At 36.7% G+C, this 19,784-nt stretch overlaps 1 protein-coding gene across 1 annotated transcript in view; it reads right to left on the reverse strand.

Annotated features, from left to right (window-relative positions):
- Positions 1–387: 387 nt before the first annotated feature.
- The window catches only part of LOC125086032 (membrane cofactor protein-like), a 32,023-nt gene continuing 12,626 nt past the window's right edge, over positions 388–19,784 (reverse strand). The window contains exons 4-12 of the mRNA XM_047705077.1: positions 19,339–19,424; positions 18,292–18,489; positions 10,567–10,749; positions 7,599–7,646; positions 2,694–2,744; positions 2,148–2,183; positions 1,583–1,642; positions 1,005–1,049; positions 388–740 (exon numbers count right to left, since the gene is read on the reverse strand). Of these exons, the coding sequence (XP_047561033.1) occupies positions 625–740; positions 1,005–1,049; positions 1,583–1,642; positions 2,148–2,183; positions 2,694–2,744; positions 7,599–7,646; positions 10,567–10,749; positions 18,292–18,489; positions 19,339–19,424 (823 nt within the window). The 3' untranslated portion in view covers positions 388–624. The remainder of the gene's footprint in view (positions 741–1,004; positions 1,050–1,582; positions 1,643–2,147; positions 2,184–2,693; positions 2,745–7,598; positions 7,647–10,566; positions 10,750–18,291; positions 18,490–19,338; positions 19,425–19,784) is intronic.

The following is a 19,784-nucleotide window of genomic DNA, read 5'->3' on the forward strand; positions in this document are numbered from 1 at the left end:
CTTTCTTGAGAAGTTATTTCTACACAAAACTTTTGGACTTGTAAAATTATTCCACTATTTCCTTCTCATGCTATTGTGTATATGTACTAAAAAATATACTACTGATTGAGAAATCCAATATGTATATCAAAAAATACAAGATTGAAGATTCAAACAAAGGCACTGTGGTTTAAAAATAATAACCAATAATATAAAAAAGTTTGAGTCCTTTACATGTAAAGAATATACTTTTTTTTTCTTAAAGATTTTATTTATTTATTTGACAGACAGAGAGAGATCACAAGTAGGCAGAGAGGCAGGCAGAGAGAGGAAGGGAAGCAGGCTCCCTGCTGAGCAGAGAGCCCAATGTGGGGCTCCATCCCTGGGATCACGACCTGAGCAGAAGGCAGAGGATTTAACCCACTGAGCCACCCAGACGGCCCTAAAGAATATGCTTTTTTATATAGCCTAAACCAGATGATTAATCAAAAGGCAAAATATATCATAAAACCATGAATACCAAGAGCCTTAAAATTATTAGTGGTTTTTTTTTTTTAAGATTTTATTTATTTAATTTGTCAGAGAGGGAGAGTGAGAGAACACAAGCAGGGTCATCAGCAGGCAGAGGGAGAAGGAGAAGCAGACTCATTGCTGAGCAGAGAGTCTGAGATCATGACCTGAGCTGAAGGCAAACAATGACTGAGCCACCCAGGCATCCCTAAAATGATTAGGTTTGATGTTAGAGCTATTTCCCAAGCTACAGGGAAAGGAAATTACTAAAAATCACTAAAAAATCAGAAATTTCAAAGCACCTAATCTTGGTCTATGCTCCAGGATTTGTTCTAAGTCTCTTACTAAATTGAAAGACATTTCATTAAAATTTTAAGTTTGATGTTTAAAAGCCCTATTCTCGATAGGAGATATGTACTTACACACTTTTTTTTTCTATTATAAGCCTCCCCTTTTTTTCAGTTTTATAGATTAAAAACAAAGATAAAGTTAATGAGGTGCCTTGTAAATCTTACCCCTCAGTAATGTTAAGTTTAATCCCATCAGTTTTACTGAAACCCTGTAAATTAAGAGAACATAAGAGGGAAATCAAATAGTGCTGTTTTTCCTTCCCTAGTTTAACAAGTATAAATAACAGCTCTACATAAAAACAAATCAAATTGGGTATTTGAATGAGAACCTACATAGCTTCTTAAAATTAGCTAAGTTACCCAGACATACGGAAACTTTCATCATAAAAATTTCAAGGAATACAACTGTCCAAGCCTCCACCGTGGGCGGTTCTAAATTTAATCTTGGCCACTAGTCCAATGTAGGACACAGGGTAAACCTAGGTCCATGATTTGCTACACAACTTAAATCTCAAATCCCACCAAAACGTTTCTTGCGGCCCTAACACTCTGCAGCAAGCCCTCTGACTGCAGGGATGGTAAGAGCAGCCCAAGGCTGTTTCAGTAAACAGAAGCAAACGGATGGGGCGCTCATGCAGGCACAGTTTCCGAAAAGGCCGTATGCGGGACAAACAGAAGAGCTGCACGAAAGGATGTCAAGAGTGAGCAGGACCATGAGTTAGAAGAACATGCTTTTATTTAACCTTTCTCTCCCCTTTGAAAACATCTATACAGGCAGGTGCAAAGTACGGCAAGGCCAACAACTGCAAGAGACCAGGAGACAAAGGACATAAAACTTGGAAAGCTGGGTGTCAAGATTCAAGATTTAGCAGCAGAAATAAGTAAATGCTGGCTGCATTGCAGTCGTTAGAAAATGTTATTTTACTTAAGCACCTATCTATTCATGTTCCCTCTGGACTCTCTTACTATCTAAGGCCCATTCCCTGGAGTCACTGGACTAGTCCACAGGAAGCCAGAGAAGAATCCTTGCTTCGTTTAGAAAATTACCCGAAGCATCTCTGGGATGCAAACTCGTGCCCAATCATCCTGAAAACACATGTAACGTTAAGGGTTTGTGACTAAGTGGACACGTACAGTATAAAAGACTACACATTCGCCAGCAAAACGCAGCGTGTCATACCAAGGTCAGGCTGTTCTAGACTGGTGGACTTCATTTCAAGCTACAGAAGCTGAAAAGTCATTTAAAAAATAACGCACTTCTTTGCAGTTGCATTTTGATTAAGTGGCACCAACGTTCGGGCTACTTACGAAGAGTAAGAACAATCACAGCGATGATGCCTGCATCTGAGAAAAAAATGAAAACTGTTTGAAGACTGAGCACACAAGGGTCCCAGACGGTAGATGCATTTAATTTTGATCAGATCATCTAACGCCATGTTGGAGAAGTTGCTCCTCAGTCTAGTTTCAGAGTGAGCGCTAGCGTGTCTAGCACATTCTGATCACAGAATCCTTCTAATCAGATTCCATGGTTAGGATCCATCTTGCGAAACTCTTCACTGGAACCTGACTTTTCATGGCTTGGTGCTGTCGGAGCTGTACCAGGTTACTTCGTAAATTAAAGCTCACCAGGACTATCAGAATTCCCTAGATTAGAGGAAATGATCTATGGGTCTCCATACACAGTACCACTTAGGTTTAGCATGTTAACTGGACTACTGAAATTTAAAACTAGAAATGTCCAATTTTGTGAAACTTGGTTCCTTCCTTAACTACCAATGATTGAAACACAATAGATATGTCCAATCAGAACTCCAAGGCCTCATAATGCAGAGTAATTAGTAGCCAAAATAATACCTAATTCCTCAAAGTCTTCAAGTGTTAGTCGGTCACTGGGCTCGGGATAGCCTAGGGGAAAAAATGGAAATAAGTTAAAAAAGAAAGATAGCCAAAAGCTTAAAGGTCCATAAATTCACTGGCTTTATTTTTTGCTTTTGTATGAAACTACTTTTAATTTCATTTTCCTTAATGGTTATCAATAAAAGTGCTGTCATCAATTATAAATTTATATTTGATGTCATCAACAATATTCTTCCTGTCCACTGATATTTCCTGTGACAATATTCTGTGGTATAGGAAGCAAACTTATCACTACCATAGCCTCAAAATTAGCCTGAATTCAACATGATTCTACTTAAAATTAAAAAAATAGTGGAGGACTTTGAAACAATTTGGAAGCTGATCTGGAATAGAAAGTCTCTTCAACATAACAAAAGCCACTTATGAAAAACCCATCGTCAACATCAAATTTAATGGTGAGGGACTAAAGTTTTTCCCTTAAGACCTGGAACAGGGGGTGCCTGGGTGGCTCAGTCGGTTAAGCAACTGCCTTTGGCTCAGGTCGTGATCCTGGAGTCCCAGGATCAAGTCCTGGGATCGAGTCCCGCATCCGGCTCCCTGATCAGCAGGGAGTCTGCCTCTACCTCTGACCTTCTCCCCTCTCATGCTCTCTCTCTCTCTCTTTCTCTCTCGCTCTCAAATAAATAAATAAATAATCTTAAAAGAAAAAAGATCTGCAACAGGACAGGGTGCCTGTGTTTGCCACTTCTATTCAACATATTTATTGCAAGTTCATATCAGAACTAGTTGAAAAAGAAATAAAAAACATCTAAATTAGGAAGAAATAAAATGACCTCTATTCATAGGTGACACGATCTTTTACATAGAAAACTCTAAAGATTAAACACACACACACACACACAGACCTGGTGGAACTAATAAATGAATTCATTAAAGTTGCAGGATACAAAATCAATGCACAAAAATCAACTGCATTTCTACCACTAACAATCAGCGATCTAAAAAGGAGATTAAGAAAACAATTCCATTTATAATTGAATCAAAAAGAGCAAAAGACTTTGGAATAAACATGACAAAGGAGGTAAAGGGCTTGTTACACTGAGAATTCTAAGCTAAAGCAGAAAGAAATTTAAAAAGACATAAAAAAAGGGAAAGCAATCCCTATGTTTGTGGATTGGGGGACCTACTAAAGTTAAGATGTAAACATGATAAAAAACAATCTACAAATGAAATGCAACCCCTATCAAAATTCTAATGATGCTCTTTGCAGAAAAAGAAAAATCCATCTGAAAATTCATATGTAATCTCAAGGGACTAGGAATAGTCAAGGCAATCATGAAAAGAGAAAGAAAAAATGAAAGGACTCATATTTCCTGATTTCAAAACTTACTATAAAGCTACAATAACCAAAACAGAATGGTGCTGGCATAAAGACAGACCTACAGACAAATGGAACAGAAGCCACAAAATAAACCTTTGGGTATGTTGTTAAGTAATTCTCCACAAGAGTGTTGACAAACTTCAGTAGGGAAAGAGCAATCTTTTCCACAAATGGTTTTGAAAACTGGATAACTACATACACAAAAGGATGACTTTTAACCCTTGCCATTCACCAAATACAAAAATTAACTCAAAATGGATCAAAGACCCTAAAAATTTAAAACTATAAAACCCTCAGAAGAAACTAAGACAAACTTGATGATGTGGCACCTGGCAATGATTTATTGAATGTGACACCAAACGCACAGGCAACAAAAGAAAAAAACAGATAACTTAGACTACATCAAACATAAAAAAAATCTGTACATCAAAGGACACTAACAATAGAGTGAAAAAGCAACCAACAGAATGGGAGAAAATATCTGAAATTAGTATAATAAGGGATTAATATCCAAGATATAAAAGGAACTCCTAAAATTCAAAAACAAAACAAAACAAAACAAAAAACACAACACAATCCATCAAAAATGGACAAAGGACTTGAATAGACTTTTCTCCAAAAAAGATATACAGAATGCCAATACGCATAGGAAAAGATGTGCAACACATTACTAATCGTTAGGGAAATGCAGATAAAAATCACAATGAGATTCTACCTCATATATTACCTAAGACACAGTATGATCATTATTTTCAAAAAGCAGAAAATAGTTGGTGGGAATGCAAGCTGGTGCAGCCACTCTGAGAAACAGTATGGAGGTTCCTCAGAAAGTTGAAAATAGAGCTACCCTACAACCCAGCAGTCGCACTACTGGGTATTTACCATAAAGATAAAAACGTAGTGATCTGAAGGGGCACGTGCACCCGAATGTTAATAGAAGCAATGTCCACAATAGCCAAACTATGGAAAGAACCTAGATGTCCACCAACAGATGAATGGATAAAGAAGACGTGGTATATATATATATATATATATATATATATATATATATATACAATGGAATACTATGCAGCCATCAAAAGAAATGAAATCTTACCATTTGCAATGACATGGATGGAACTAGAGGGTATAATGCTGAGCCAAATAAGTCTATCAGAGAAAGACAATTAGCATATGATCTCCCTGATATGAGGAATTTGAGAGGCAACATGGTGGGGGTTTGGAGGGTAGGGAAGGAAAAAATGAAACAAGATGGGATCAGGAGGGAGACAAACCATAAGAGACTCTTAATCTCACAAAACAAATTGAGAGTTGTCAGGGGGAGGGGGTTAAGGAGAGGGTGGTTGGGTTATGGACATTGGGAAGGGTATGTGCTATGGTGAGTGCTCTGAAGTGTGTAACACTGATGATTCACAGACCTGTACCCCTGGGGCTAATAATACATTTTATGCTAATAAAAATAAATAAATAAGTAAATGAAAAAAAAAAGCAGAAAATAATATGTGTTGGCAGAGGTGAAGAAACTGGAACTCTTGTGCATTGCTGGTGGGAATGTAAAATGTATATCCACTGTGGAAGACAGTACAGTTGTTCCTCAAAAAAGTAAACACAGAATCATCATATAACCAGAAATTCTATTCCTAGGTATACAGCACCCCAAAACTGCTAACAGGGACTCAAAATTGAAAATTTTCTACTTTCAAGTTTACCATTGAAAACAGGATTCAAACATTTGGAAGCCAACATGCAGAGAAACATTACTCAGATTAGCCAAAATGTGGAAACAACCCAGATGTCTATCAACAGATGAATGAATAAACAAAATATACAAAACAATTCATATTATTCTGCCATAAAAAGGAATAAAGTTCTGATCCATGCTACAAGGTGGATGAACCTTGAAAACATTATGCTAAATAAAATGAGGCAGAAATAATTCCATTTCTATGAAGTACCTAGACTAATCAAATTCATAAAGACAGAAAACAGAATTTTTACCAGGGCTGGGTGGTGGAGGGAACTGAGAGTTACTGTTTAAAGACTATAATGTTTTAATTTGAGATGATGAAAACGTTTTGTAGACAGGTAGTAGTGATGGTTACAAACAATGTGGATGCAATAATGCCCTGAAATGTATACTAAAATAGTCCAAACATTTCTGAAAAGGAAGTATTCTGCCAGATATTAAAACAGATCATAGAGTGGAAAAAAGTGATTCAGTGCTGTTATGAGAATGGTCAGAGTTCAAGGAAACAGAAAGCTGACTGGAACACCTATGAATTTAATGACAAAAAAATTGGCACTTGAAAACAGTTGGAGAAAGAACAACTTATTCAACAAATGTTACTTTGCCACTGGGTGGGTGTGGGTAGAGGGGAGAGGAACTGGATCTCACTCCAGACACCATAATGAATTTCAGATGCACTAATGATTTAAATGCAAAGACTGCGATCAGAACTCAGGGTTGAAATGTTTAGGAATTTGTAGCATGAGGAAGACCTGAAGCTTTTATAAGAAAGACACAACATACATAGCTACTAGAGAAAAGATCATTACATACATTAATCCATCTACCTACTGATGTAAAATTTCTATATGTGTAAAAGACCACTAACAGAACAGTTAAATAAATAAATACAGTACACCTTTCAAAGTCATCACTGAAAAGAATAACAGTGAATCTAAATATAATCCCAATATAAAACATTAAGTGGAAAAATTGTAAGTTTCAGAAAAATATATACAATATGATGTCAATTTTGTTTGAGATAAAAGAAAAAATACTCAACTATATGTATAATTACACATCTAAGGAATGGTGATGCACTAATAAACTTAATGAGGAGACTTGAGTAAGCAGAGCCCTAAACTATTAACCGTGATTAATTCAGGTAATAGACTAGAGAGAAAGAAGTATAATTCTTTACATGTCTATTTTCACAGTGTTTGAAAATTTACAAAAACATATTCATATACCACTCATGCAACAAAAAGTTATAAAAAGCAATCTAGGGGCACCTGGGTGGCTCAGTCAGTTAACCGCCTGCCTTTTGCTGAGGTCATGATCTGGGGGTCCTGATGGAGCCCCGGGTCAGGCTCTCTGCTAAGCTCCCTGCTTTTCCCTCTCCCTCTGCTCCTCCCCTCTCCTCATGCACTCTCTTTCCCTCTCCCTCAAATAAATAGATAAAATCTTTTATAAAAGCAATCTATAATTAGTAGCATACAATAAACAATCTTAAAAGAAACTGACTAGTGGAAAGGCCAAAAAACCCCTGAAAGAATGTTCACTTCATATGAAAAAGGCTTTAACTTAAAATGAGCTCTCACAAATCAACAAGAGAAATATTTTAGAAACCTAATTTTTAAAAAATGAGCAAAAGTTATGGATAAATCAATGTAGAACAAAAAAAGTTCAGCTTCATTGATAAATTCTAGAAATGCAAATTAGAACAAGACATAACTTTGTACTCATCACCTTATCAAGTTGTTAACAATAAAAGCAAGAGAAAGAATTAGTGTACCTGGGTACTTTGAAACTGGAGGTTTGGTTGGATAAGTAGGTTTGAAACCTGGAAAAATAAATTTGATTCAATTCACTAGCCTTATCATTATAAAATTATGGATTTAATATTAATTTCTTATTTTTTATTTCTTAAAAACATCCATTATTTCTCAAAATGAAAAACACACCTGCTTTCCAAACTTTGGAATTCTACTTCTGGGAATTTAACTTAATACATATTTGCACAAGTACATAAGCATGCATATATATAAGAATGTCCACCAAAACCTTGTGTTTTATACGGAAATCCTAGAAGTTAACTGATAGTAAATTATAAAAATAATGTGCTCAGAGTAAACACACATATCTTAAAAAAAATACCATCCAGGTAGTATTATACTACATAAGAAGTTGTATCTTTTTCTTATCTGCCTAGTATTTCTTGGGCCTTTTGAAAACTATTTGCACATTTAGTTCTGCCTTAACACCATTATATGTTGCTGATGCTTTTGATATAGTCTTTTTCTAACCAATGATAAAAAATGATTAACATGGGGCGCCTGGGTGGTTCAGTGGGTTAAGCCGCTGCCTTCGGCTCAGGTCATGATCTCAGGGTCCTGGGATCGAGCCACGCGTTGGGCTCTCTGCTGAGCGGGGAGCCTGTTTCCTCCTCTCTCTCTCTCTGCCTGCCTCTCTGCCTGCTTGTGATTTCTCTGTGTGTCAAATAAATAAAATATAAAAAAAAAAGATTAACAATCCCCTAGGGAGTTTTGATTTTATTTTTTTAAAAGATCCCTATAGTTTCTCTTCACAAGCTTTTTCTCACAATTCTTTCAAAACTAAACTCTAGGGGCACCTGAGTGGCTCAGTCAGTTAAGTGTCTGCCTTTGGCTCAGGTCATGATCTCAGGGTCCTGGGATCTTACCCACATCAGGTTCCTTGCTTTGAGGGGACCCTGCTTTTCCCTCTTTCTCTGACCCTTCCCCCACTTGTGATTTCTCTCTTTCTCTCAAATACATAAATAAAATCTTAAAAAAAAAAAACAACCTAAACTCTATCAGTGTTTTATAAACTCTTTCTGAAATGCTTATACTTCAACTCCTTCAAAAGAGCATCTCAACAAACACCGCACCACAGTGTATATGTCCACCAGGCCCATGTGAGTAAACATGAATGGGTCAAGGAGTATAAATTTCATATGCAATCTTATCAGTCCACCAAAAATGTATTTCTTTCCCTCCAAACCTCACAGCACTCAACTAAAGTACACAAGGAGGCTATCAGGTACTAGGTTTATAGGAATTATAAAAAGAAGTATTCTTATTATCATGTTAATATGCATAATTCTCCCAAATCCTTTAAAATAGTATGGCCATAGGAAATATATAAACAAATTAAAAGCCAGTATTCATGATCTGTTTGAGTTCAACACCTCCATGAAATCGTAAAGTCCACCAAATGAGGTGACTTGAATAAGCAGAGCCAAACTAGGACCCTGATGAGGTCAGCCCAGGCTAATGCTCTTCCCACTATTCTGTTGTCTTGTGTTTTCTGAGACAGAGAGAGGCCAGAGAGAGCAGCCCTCAAATCAGGAAGATATTTCCTTCCATTAGAGCAAAATCAGCTTTCAAGTCTTACGTAGAGTAGCTGACAAGTAGTCTCTGCAACAAATCCTCCATTTCATTTTAATGAAGAACTATTTTTCCTGCCTTTTGGTTGCTTTGAAATTTATGTTCAATTGCCAAATAAAAATGCCTAATAAAAACAAAAACAATAATTGTATGTAGCGGCAAGGGCTGGGGATGAGGGAAGACATTCAGGCCTTTTCCTGGAGATAGCAGAAATTTCCCAGTTTAAATTGTGCTACATAGAAACAAAACCAAAACCAAAACCAAAATACTAAACTGGATGCAGTCCAGCAACTGAGACATAGTCCTGCATCAGGAAGACACTCTAAAGGAGCCAACAGATCACCTTTAAAAGGAATAAAACAGCAAAGTCAATGACATGTTAAAAAATAGAAGCCATAAGGGTACCTGGGTGGCTCAGTGGGTTAAAGCCTCTGCCTTCAGCTCAGGTCATGATCCCAGACTCCTGGGATCGAGCCCCACATGGGGCTCTCTGCTCAGCTGGGATCCTGATTCCATCTCTCTCTCTCTCTCTCTCTCTCTCTGCCTGCCTCTCTGTCTACTTGTCATCTCTGTCAAATAACTAACTAAATAAATAAATCTTAAAAATAAAATAGAAGCCATAGACCTTCCTCTTCACTAGTATTAATTTGAGTGATGCTGTAAGTCATATGAGCTACCCTCAGAAGCTTCCTATATGCCAGGCACTGTGCTAAGTGCTAAATGTATCCCATTTACACTTTATGTAACTTGCCCGAGTTTACATACATTTTGATATCTGCGAACTATGCCAGATAGTTTTAGAGCAACTATATATAACAACCAAAATGGCTATAAACATGTCCTTCATCCTTTCATTACTAACAATGATGAATGAATATAAATCAAACAACAGTAAAGGATTTTTTGTTAAATATACGCAGGAAAGGACTAATCTGAATGACTCAAAATTGGAGGTTTTACATTGGGAGAAACTGATACTGAAAAACCAAATAACATAGAATCAACTACTTGGGCATTACCGCTGTCATTTATATGAATTATGCCTTTCATTCTTGACTTATTCATGTAAAAATTCTCATGCTTCAATTGACTCTAAAAGTGGTCGCTGTGCATTCTTAAAAATACTACCCAAGAGAAACTTATATACCCATGTGATGTACATGATCTGTTAAGACCTTCTGAAAACATACAAAATCAGAACACAGAAATCATCTCATGCCTCCATCATGGGAATAAACACAAGACAGAGTTAAATACTAAAATTTCTTCTTTTCAAGGACTCAATATCATTGATATTGAATGATGCCAAAGAAATAATAAAAGCTAACACAAAAAGATGGAAAAAGACATTTGTACCTCTGATACATTTTGGCATTGCAGGCTCCCAAGTACTACTCCCACCACAGAACACTGGGTTGCTGCCATTCAGATAGAAGCCTGGGAAGCATTCAAATAGAACCGTAGCTTGGTAGGAATATTTGTTTTTGATTCCTGACACCATTCTTCCATGTTCAAGTACTGGATATTCACATTTGACCACTGAAAAATGGAGAAATGGAAAGCTGCTTGAACACAGGAGCAGAAAAAATAGCACAAGGTAATAATTTCCATCAGGAAGAAACATACAAGGAATGAAAGCGCAGGTGTTAATTAAAAGGAAAAAAAAAACACCAAATAAACCTGTATGCATATATATATTTTAGCTCTTGGGAGACAGATTTAGAGAAATCCAATAACTTTTTTCCACCTAAAAAAGACTGGCATTACAGTTTATTGGCTTTCCTACACTTTTTTCCCATTACTGATAAGGTTTGAGAAAGGCCTGACCACTACATACAAATCTGGGGTAAGTTCAAGAGCAACTTTTAATCTTCTTTGCCCTAGGGGTTTCTTTCAAGGTCATGTTGACACTGATTGCAGTAGCCTGGTTTTCTAGAAAGCTGGGGAACACCTTCTGAGAAGGCGATACTTGAGCTCAAAGTTAAAAGTTGAAAAGCAGGCAGCCATGCAAAGAGAGGCAAAAAGGAAGTTCTCAGGTAGCAATAACATACACAAATGGATGTTCAAGAAATGCAAAGGCCAATGGAGTTAGGGCAGCGTTTTCCAAACATCTTGGCCGGCAATCCAGAACAGAGATCAAACAGCACACTTCTTGCTGTATACCAGTATATGAGCACACAGGCCTGAAATACAAGTTAGCCTCATACCGGAGGACTCTGCTAGTTCCCATTCTACTCTCCCTCGTAAGAAGTACACACGGCTCATGACCTCACAGATTGATTTCAGAATCGACTCATGGGCTTGGGAGAATTTGGAAACAAAACCACAGGGCTGAGCAGTGAGTACGACAGAACATGCTATGATATTAAATCCGAGCAGTAGATAAGGGCTGGAGAGTGGACAGCCTTTTCAACCAGAGGACTGCTCTTTCTCTGTTCCCAGGGATTCTGACTTTCCAGCAGCTGTCCTTTCCCTTCAGCCCGAGGAACTTCCGGTAGCAATTCCTATAGTGCAGGTCGGCTCGTGATTCTCCCGGCTTGGGTTTAGCTCCAAAGGTGTCCTTTCCTCACCTTCTGATTTGAAAGATTTCCCCTTGATGGAGAATTCTAGATGAAGTGCTGTGGGGTTTTTCCAGCAGCCTAGCAGATACTGTCTTCCAGTCTCCAGCGTTCCTCAGGACAAGTCAGCTGTCACTCTTACTCCAGGCGATGGTGGGGGGTGGGGAGGACAGTGTGACATGTGTTTATTCTCCCCTCTCCCTGACTGCTTTTCCTTGTACACCTTTTGTTTTCAGTCACTTGACCCTGGGGGGGTTCTTGGTAAATGAAAACAACATATTTGTCCTTCTGGGGTCACTGACTTTCTTGCTTCTGTGAGGTTGTTTTGGGACAAATGTGATTAATTATTTGGCCCATGTTATTCAAATTGGTGTCTACCCTGTTCTTTCTCCGCTTTCTGAAGCTCCAACAGTCTGTATGTTTGACTTCTTGCTACTTTTCCACAGGTCTGTAAGTCTCTCTCTCTTTCTAGTATTTCTTTTCAAATCCTGTTCTCCAGACTTCAGGTTCACCAATTTTTGCGCCGTTGTGCCAGATGGCTGTTAGTGGCCATACTGGCTTTCTTTATGTCGGCTAGACACAATTTCCATACAGTAAAACTCATCCTTTTAAGAATACAGCTGTATTAGGGCTGACAAATGCAAATAATCATGTAATTACCACAATAAAGACACAGACAAGTTCCATTACCCCCCAAAACATCCTCATGCCACTCTGTAATCGACCCTACACACCCCCACACAATCACCTTCACCATCAGCCAAACACTGATCTGTTTTCTATCTCTGTACAGTTGCTTCTCCAGAATGTCGTAATGGGCTCACAGCCTCTGACTCTGGCTTTTTTCACTCAGCGTAATGCATCTGAGAGTCATTCGTGCTGCTGCATGGACTGGAGCTCACTCCTTTTTATTGCTGAGTCGAATTCTGCCATCAGGATGTACCACAGCTGCTAATCCATTTCATCAGTTGACAGACAAGTGGGTTGTTCCCAATTTGGGGTGATTATAACTAAGGCAGCTGAACATTCTTATAAAGGTTCCTATATGCACATGTTTTCATTTTACTTGGATTGATGAACTATATGGTAAGTGTACGTTTAACTTTACAATAAATGAACAAATGGGTTCCAAGTGGTCATACCACTTTGTATTCTTACCAGTGATGTACGAAAGTTCCAATTGCTCTATACCATTGCTGGTATTTGGTATTAGTCATTTGTTTTTAATTTCAGTCATTCTAATAGGTGTTTAGTGGTATCTATTTGTGGTTTTAAATTACATTTCTATAACTTCTAATTATATTGAGAAACTTTTCATGTACTTTTTTGCCACCCATATATCATGTTTACTGAAATGGGTCTACTCAAATATTTTTTTTATTTTTTAAAAATTGCTTTGTTTTCTATCTATTGAGCTTTGAGAATTCTTTATGTATCATAGTTAGAAGTCCATTATTAGATATGTGCTTTGCAAATATTTTCTCCCAGTCTATGTTCATTTTTTCCCACTCTTTTTTTTTTTTTTTAAGATTTTATTTATTTATTTGACAGACAGAGATCACAAGTAGACAGAGAGGCAGGCAGAGAGAGAGAGGAGGAAGCAGGCTCCCTGCTGAGCAGAGAGCCCGATGCGGGACTCGATCCCAGGATCCTGAGATCATGACCTGAGCCGAAGGCAGCGGCTCAACCCACTGAGCCACCCAGGCGCCCCTTTTCCCACTCTTTTAACACTTCTTTTGTAGACCAGAAGTTTTGAGTTTGGAACATCCAATTTTTTTTTTTCTTTAGAAGATCACACTTTATAGATTGTATTTAAGAAATCTTTGACTAGGTCACAAATATCTTGTTGGTTTTCTTGCAAAAGTCTTACAGTTTTACGTTTTACATGTAAATCTGTGGTCCAATTTTCCCCCTAAATTTTATTAATTTTTTAAAAGATTTTATTTATTTATTAGGGAGCAAGTGAGCACAAGAAGGGAGAGTGGCAGAGGGAAAGGGAGAAGCAGGCTCCCTGCTGAGCAGGGAGACCTATGTGGGACTCAGTCCCAGGACCCTGGGATCATGACCTGGGCTGAAGGCAGACGCTTAACCGACTAAGCCACCCAAGTGCCCCAAGTTTATTAATTTTTAAGAATTTTAAAATTTGAGTATAGTTGACACGTTAGTTTCAGGTGTATAACATAGCGATTTACCATCTCTACATGTTACGCTAGACTCACAAGTGTAGCTGCCACTTGTCACCATACAATATTTTTGACTACATTTCCTATGCTATATTTTTACTTTCATGATTTATTCATTCTATAGTGGGAAGTCTGTATCCCTCCACTCCCCTTCACCGATTTTTTTCATCTCCCACCTCTCTTTCCTCTGGCGATCATCAGTTTGTTCTATTTATAGGTCTGCTTTCATTTTTGTTTTTTTGTTTTTTTTTTGTTTAGATTCCACATATGAGTGAAATCATATGGTATTTTTCTGTCTCAGTCTAACTTATTCCACTTAGCATAGTACCCTCTAGGTCTATCTGTTTTTTTGCAAATGGCAAAAAATCTCATCTTTTATGGCTGTGTAATACTCGTGTGTGTGTGTGTGCGCGCGCGCGCACGCATGTGTATCATAGCTTCTTTAGACATTCATCTATTCACGGCCATTTAAGTTGCTTCTGTATCTTAACTATTGTAAATAATGCTGCAATAAATAGGAGTGCATATCTTTTCAAATTAGTGTTTTTGTTTTCTTTAGGTAAATGCCCAGTAGTGGAATTTTTGAATCTCTATGATCCATTTTGAATAAACTTCGGCTTGTGTTTCTAACTTTGGTCAAGGTTTTTTTGTTTTTTTTTGTTTTTGTTTTTGTTTTTTGGTATATGGATGTCTAATTGTGCTATACCATTTGTTAAAAACATTATTGTTTTTCCACTGAATTGTCTATATACCTGTACAGTTGAAGAAAATCAACTGGATATGTTGGCAAGCATTTAATTCTGGATTCAGTATACCATTCCCCACTACTCTATATGCCTATCCTTTCACCTTTAGCACATTGACTTGATTATATGCCTTAAGTATATTTTACATAGTCTTAACATCAGGTAGAGTGAATCCACCAATTTTTTTCAAAATTGTTTTCACCATTCTAGATATTTTGTCTTCCTGTAAAAAGTTTAGAATCAGTTTAATTTATACAAAAAGTTCTTCTGGGATTTTTTATTGGGATTGTGCTGAGTTTAGATAAATTACAGAGAACTGATTATTATATTGAATCTTCCAAACCACAACTAACATATATCCCTCCATTTATTAAGGTTTTCTTTAATTTCCTTTATTGGTGCTTAGTAGATTTTAGCCTTAAAAATCTTTCATATATATTGTTAGATTTATACTCAAGTATTTCATGTTTTGGAGAAACTGTAAATACTTTACAAATTTCTAATGGTTTATTGCTAGTATATAGACATATAACTGTCTTCTGTGTTGATCTTATATTTTGCAACCTTGTTAAAACTTCAGTCTTTGGAATCTTCTACACAGACAATTGGGTCATAAGTGAACAGAGACTTTATTTGTTACTTTCCAATATGTATGCCTAATTCTTTCTTTTGCTTTGCTGTAGTAGCTGGGACATGCTGTACAATGCTGGATAGAGTGGTGAGAGTGGCTTTCCTTCTCTTGTTCCTACCATGAGGGAAATTAGTCTTTTACCATTAGATAAAATGTTAGCTCTGAGATTTTTGTTGATGATGAGAAAATTTCTTCCTTTCTATTCTAGTTGAGAAATTTCATCCTGAAAAAGATAAATTCTGTCAGGTGCTTTTAAAAAAATATTTATTAAAAGGATTGTGGTTTTTTTCTTATTTATAGTCTCTTGATATAGTAAATGACACTGATTAATTTTTAAATGTGAACCAATCTTGCATTTATGGGATAAATCTCACTTTGCTATGACCTATTATTATTATTATATATGGCAGGATTTGTTTTGTTGCTATTTTGAGAAGTTTTGGTTCTATGTTCATTAAGACATTGCTTGTAATTTTCTTGCAAAGTTTTTGTCTGGTTTTTGCATTAGGATAATGTTGTTCTCAGAAATGAGTTAAGAAGTATTCTCTCCTCCTAAATGTTTTCAGGAGTTTGCGTAGAGCTACTGTTACTTGTTCTTTTTTTTTTTTTTTTTAAAGATTTTATTTATTTATTTGACAGAGAGATCACAAGCAGGCAGAGAGGCAGGCAGAGAGAGGAGGAAGCAGGCTCCCCGCTGAGCAGAGAGCCCAATGCGGGGCTCGATCCCAGGACTCGGAGATCATGACCTGAGCCGAAGGCAGCGGCTTAACCCACTGAGCCACCCAGGCGCCCCCTGTTACTTGTTCTTGATATGTTTGTTAGAATTTTCCAGGGAGGCCATGCGGCAGTGCTATTCTCATTGTGGGGAGGTTTTTAACTAAAAATTCTATTTCTTTAATAGATTTAAGACTATTCAGGGATGCCTGGGTGGCTTAGTAGGTAAAGCATGTGACTCATGATCTCAGAGTTGTGAGTTCAAGTCCCTTATTGGGCATAGCCCCATTTGGGCAAAAAGAAGATGACTTACCAGGTTATGTATATCTCTGGGCGAGCCTTGGTTGGTATTTTGTGTCTTCCAAGGAATTTGTCAATTTCAAATATAAGTTATCATATTTATAAGCACAAAAGTTGCTTTCATAATATTCCTATATTATCCCTTAAATGTCTATAGGATATTTAGTGTTGTCCTCTTTTTCATTCCTGATATTGGTAAAGTATATTCTTTTTTTTTTTTTTCTTTCAGTCTGGCTATAACTTTATCTATTTTACTGATTTTTCTCCAAGAACCAGGAGTTGGTTTCATTAATTTTCTCTTTTCAATTTCATTGATTTACTTCTACTGATATTATCTCCTTTGTCTCCTTGTTTTGAGTTTAATCTGCTCTTCTTTTTTAGAATAGATTATTGGGGTGCCTGGGTGGCTCAGTGGGTTAAGCCTCTGCCTTCAGCTCGGGTCATGATCCCAGGGTCCTTGGATCAAGCCCCACATCGGGCTCTCCGCTCGGCAGGGAGCCTGCTTCCTCCTCTCTCTCTGCCTGCCTCTCTGCCTGCCTCTCTGCCTACTTGTGGTCTCTGTCAAGTGGCTGAATAAAATCTTAATAAATAAATAAATAAATAAATAAATAAATAAAAAGAAGAATAGATTATTGAGACTTCTGTTTTTCTAACATAACTATTTCATTTCATAAATTTTCTTCTAAGCAATGTTTCTGATGTGTCAAATTTGATATTTTGATATGCCATGTTTTCATTTTTATTCAATTCAAAATACTTTCTAAATTCTCTCGTGAATTCTTTGACTCAGGGGTTGGTCAGAAGTGTCTTGCATAATTATCAAATATTTGAAGGTTTTCTAGGTTATCTGTTTTATTTCTACATTCGTTCCATTGTAATCAGTTAATATATTCTTTTTTTTATCATTTTTTAAATTTATTTTCAGCATAACAGTATTCATTGTTTTTGTACCACACCCAGTGCTCCATGCAATCCGTGCCCTCTCTAATACCCACCACCTGGATCCCCCAACCTCCCATCCCCCCCACCTCTTCAAACCCTTCAAATTGTTTTTCAGAGTCCATAGTCTCTCATTGTTCACCTCCCCTTCCAATTTCCCCTAACTCCCTTCTCCTAATTCCCCATGTCCTCCATGCTATTTGTTATACTCCACAAATAAGTGAAACCATATGATAATTGACTCTCTCTGCTTGACTTAATATATTCTGAATAATTTCAATTATTTGAAATTTGTTAAAAATTGTCATGCCCATTTTAGAGAATGTTCTATATGGACTTGAAAAGAGTTAATATTTTGGGGTGCCTGGGCTCAGGTCATGATCTTGGGGTCCTGAGATGGAGCCCCATATCAGGCTCCCTGCTCAGTGGGGAGCCTGCTTCTCCCTCTTCCCACCCCACCCATGATCCTTCTCTCTCTCTGTAATAAATAAATAAAATCTTTTAAAAAGAGGGAAAAAAAGAGTAAATATTTTGCTGCTATTCAGTTCTCCCTTTCTTCTAAGAGTCAAATTCCCTCTAGTGCCTCTCTGTTTGTGATTACTCTTCATTGTTAATATTGTTTTTTTAAATATGTTTTGTCCAGAGCTTTTCAATCTTGTTGGTTAGAGGGTTCATCTTTTACAATTTATTCTGTAGCCAGAACTCTCAGATATCTTGTAATATAAAAAAATATTTTCTTATTTTTAACCCAGTAAGTGTTGAATTTTTGGGTTCTTTCAAGAAAAAAATTCATAATTCATGCATCACCATGTATGAACTAGAATGCTGAGAACAGGTGGGATGAGGAGCAGGGAACTCTGTAACTAGAACTGATTTCACTTGAACTTGTCAATTTAACAGGAAGAGGAAGCACATACACACTGTTTTGTTTACTTACAGATAAAACTATTTACAAAATTCTAAGTTCAAGATTTACAAATGAAGAAGGAAATAAATAGAAATATCATTACCTTTACACTGAGGAGGGCTACTACTCCACTTGTTATTGTCAATACAAATAAGTTTGCTGTCTCCAACAAGGGAAAATTCATCTGGTCCATTTGAAGGATTACAAGTAAAAGTAATCAATTCATTATATTCAAATAGAGTTCTGTGACTATTGCTGTATTTTCCATTTTTTATTCTTTTAGGTGGGTTACAGTAAATCTCTTAAAAAGGAAATAAAAAGAGGAAATAAAGGGCAAAAGGAAAAGTGTTAAGAAAGCAATATAAAGTCCTACAAACTACCTTCAGTAAATTCATTAACAATTTCTATAAGCTAGCTGTGAATCTAGTACCTATTTAGGCTCCTATGAGAAAATGAATGATCCCAAATTCAAACCACGCACAAATAAACTTTCAAAACACAAAACTCATTTTCTTGAATACCTATACGAAATACCTATTATTACTTTATAAGGCCATGCTAAGTTTTGTTCTGGTCACCATAAAATGTACTGAAATTTTAATGAGAAGACATGCTTGTGATTAAAAATAAAATCACTGCTAGCTGAGAAACTCTTTAAATATATCTATTTGCAAATTACACACACACACACATATACACACACACATGTTGAATGAGTGATTCACAATAATGCCAAGATATTGTCTTTCTTCACTTTCATCCTTATGAACATACAGTGAAATTTTCCAAGGCTACAAATTGTGTGCTTTCACAACAGACTGAATCCAGATGTCCTTCTTTAAGCCAAATATTAAAGAGATTTGCAAAAATGTAAAACAATCACGATATTTTCAGTATCTGTTTCAGAAAATTTATTTTTCATTAAAAAATGCTGTGTATCTTAATGTATTGGGCTTACTATTATTAAACATGAATGAATAATTATTTTTAAAACTTTTCATTTTTTATTCCAATATAATGAATATCAATAAGCACAGCCCACATAAAGAAAAGTTCTTTGGGATCTTTGTCAATTTAAAAGCATAAAGGGGAGCTGAGTCCAAAAGATTGAGGCTTGCTTGTCTAAATTCTAAAATGAAAATTTACTTACTATTACATGTTGGTAATTCGTCACCCCAATACACATCATCTCCACGACGGTGACAAACTACAGCTTGTTTTCCAGATAAGTAATAACTGAGAAAAGAAAAACTTACTGTTTTCTCTATTAGTTAATAAGATACACATAAAAATGAAAATTTTAATACTGTTGCTTTTCTACACAACAGTAGTTTGAGGAAGAAGTTTCTCAAATAACATATAGTGAAAGTGCTAACCATATCTGCTATTAATTGAATAGAGTTTCTAGGGGTACCTGGGTGGCTTAGATGGTTAAGCATCTGCCTTCAACTCGGGTCATGATCCCAGGGCCCCTGGGATGGAGACCCACATCAGGCTCCCTGCTGAGCAAGGAGCCTGCTTCTCTCTCTCCCTCTGCTTGCCACTCCCCCTGCTTGTGCTCCCTCTCTGTCAAATAAATAAAAAATTCTAAATAAA

This window comes from Lutra lutra, chromosome 15, assembly GCF_902655055.1.
Source record: "Lutra lutra chromosome 15, mLutLut1.2, whole genome shotgun sequence".
NCBI lineage: Eukaryota > Metazoa > Chordata > Mammalia > Carnivora > Mustelidae > Lutra > Lutra lutra.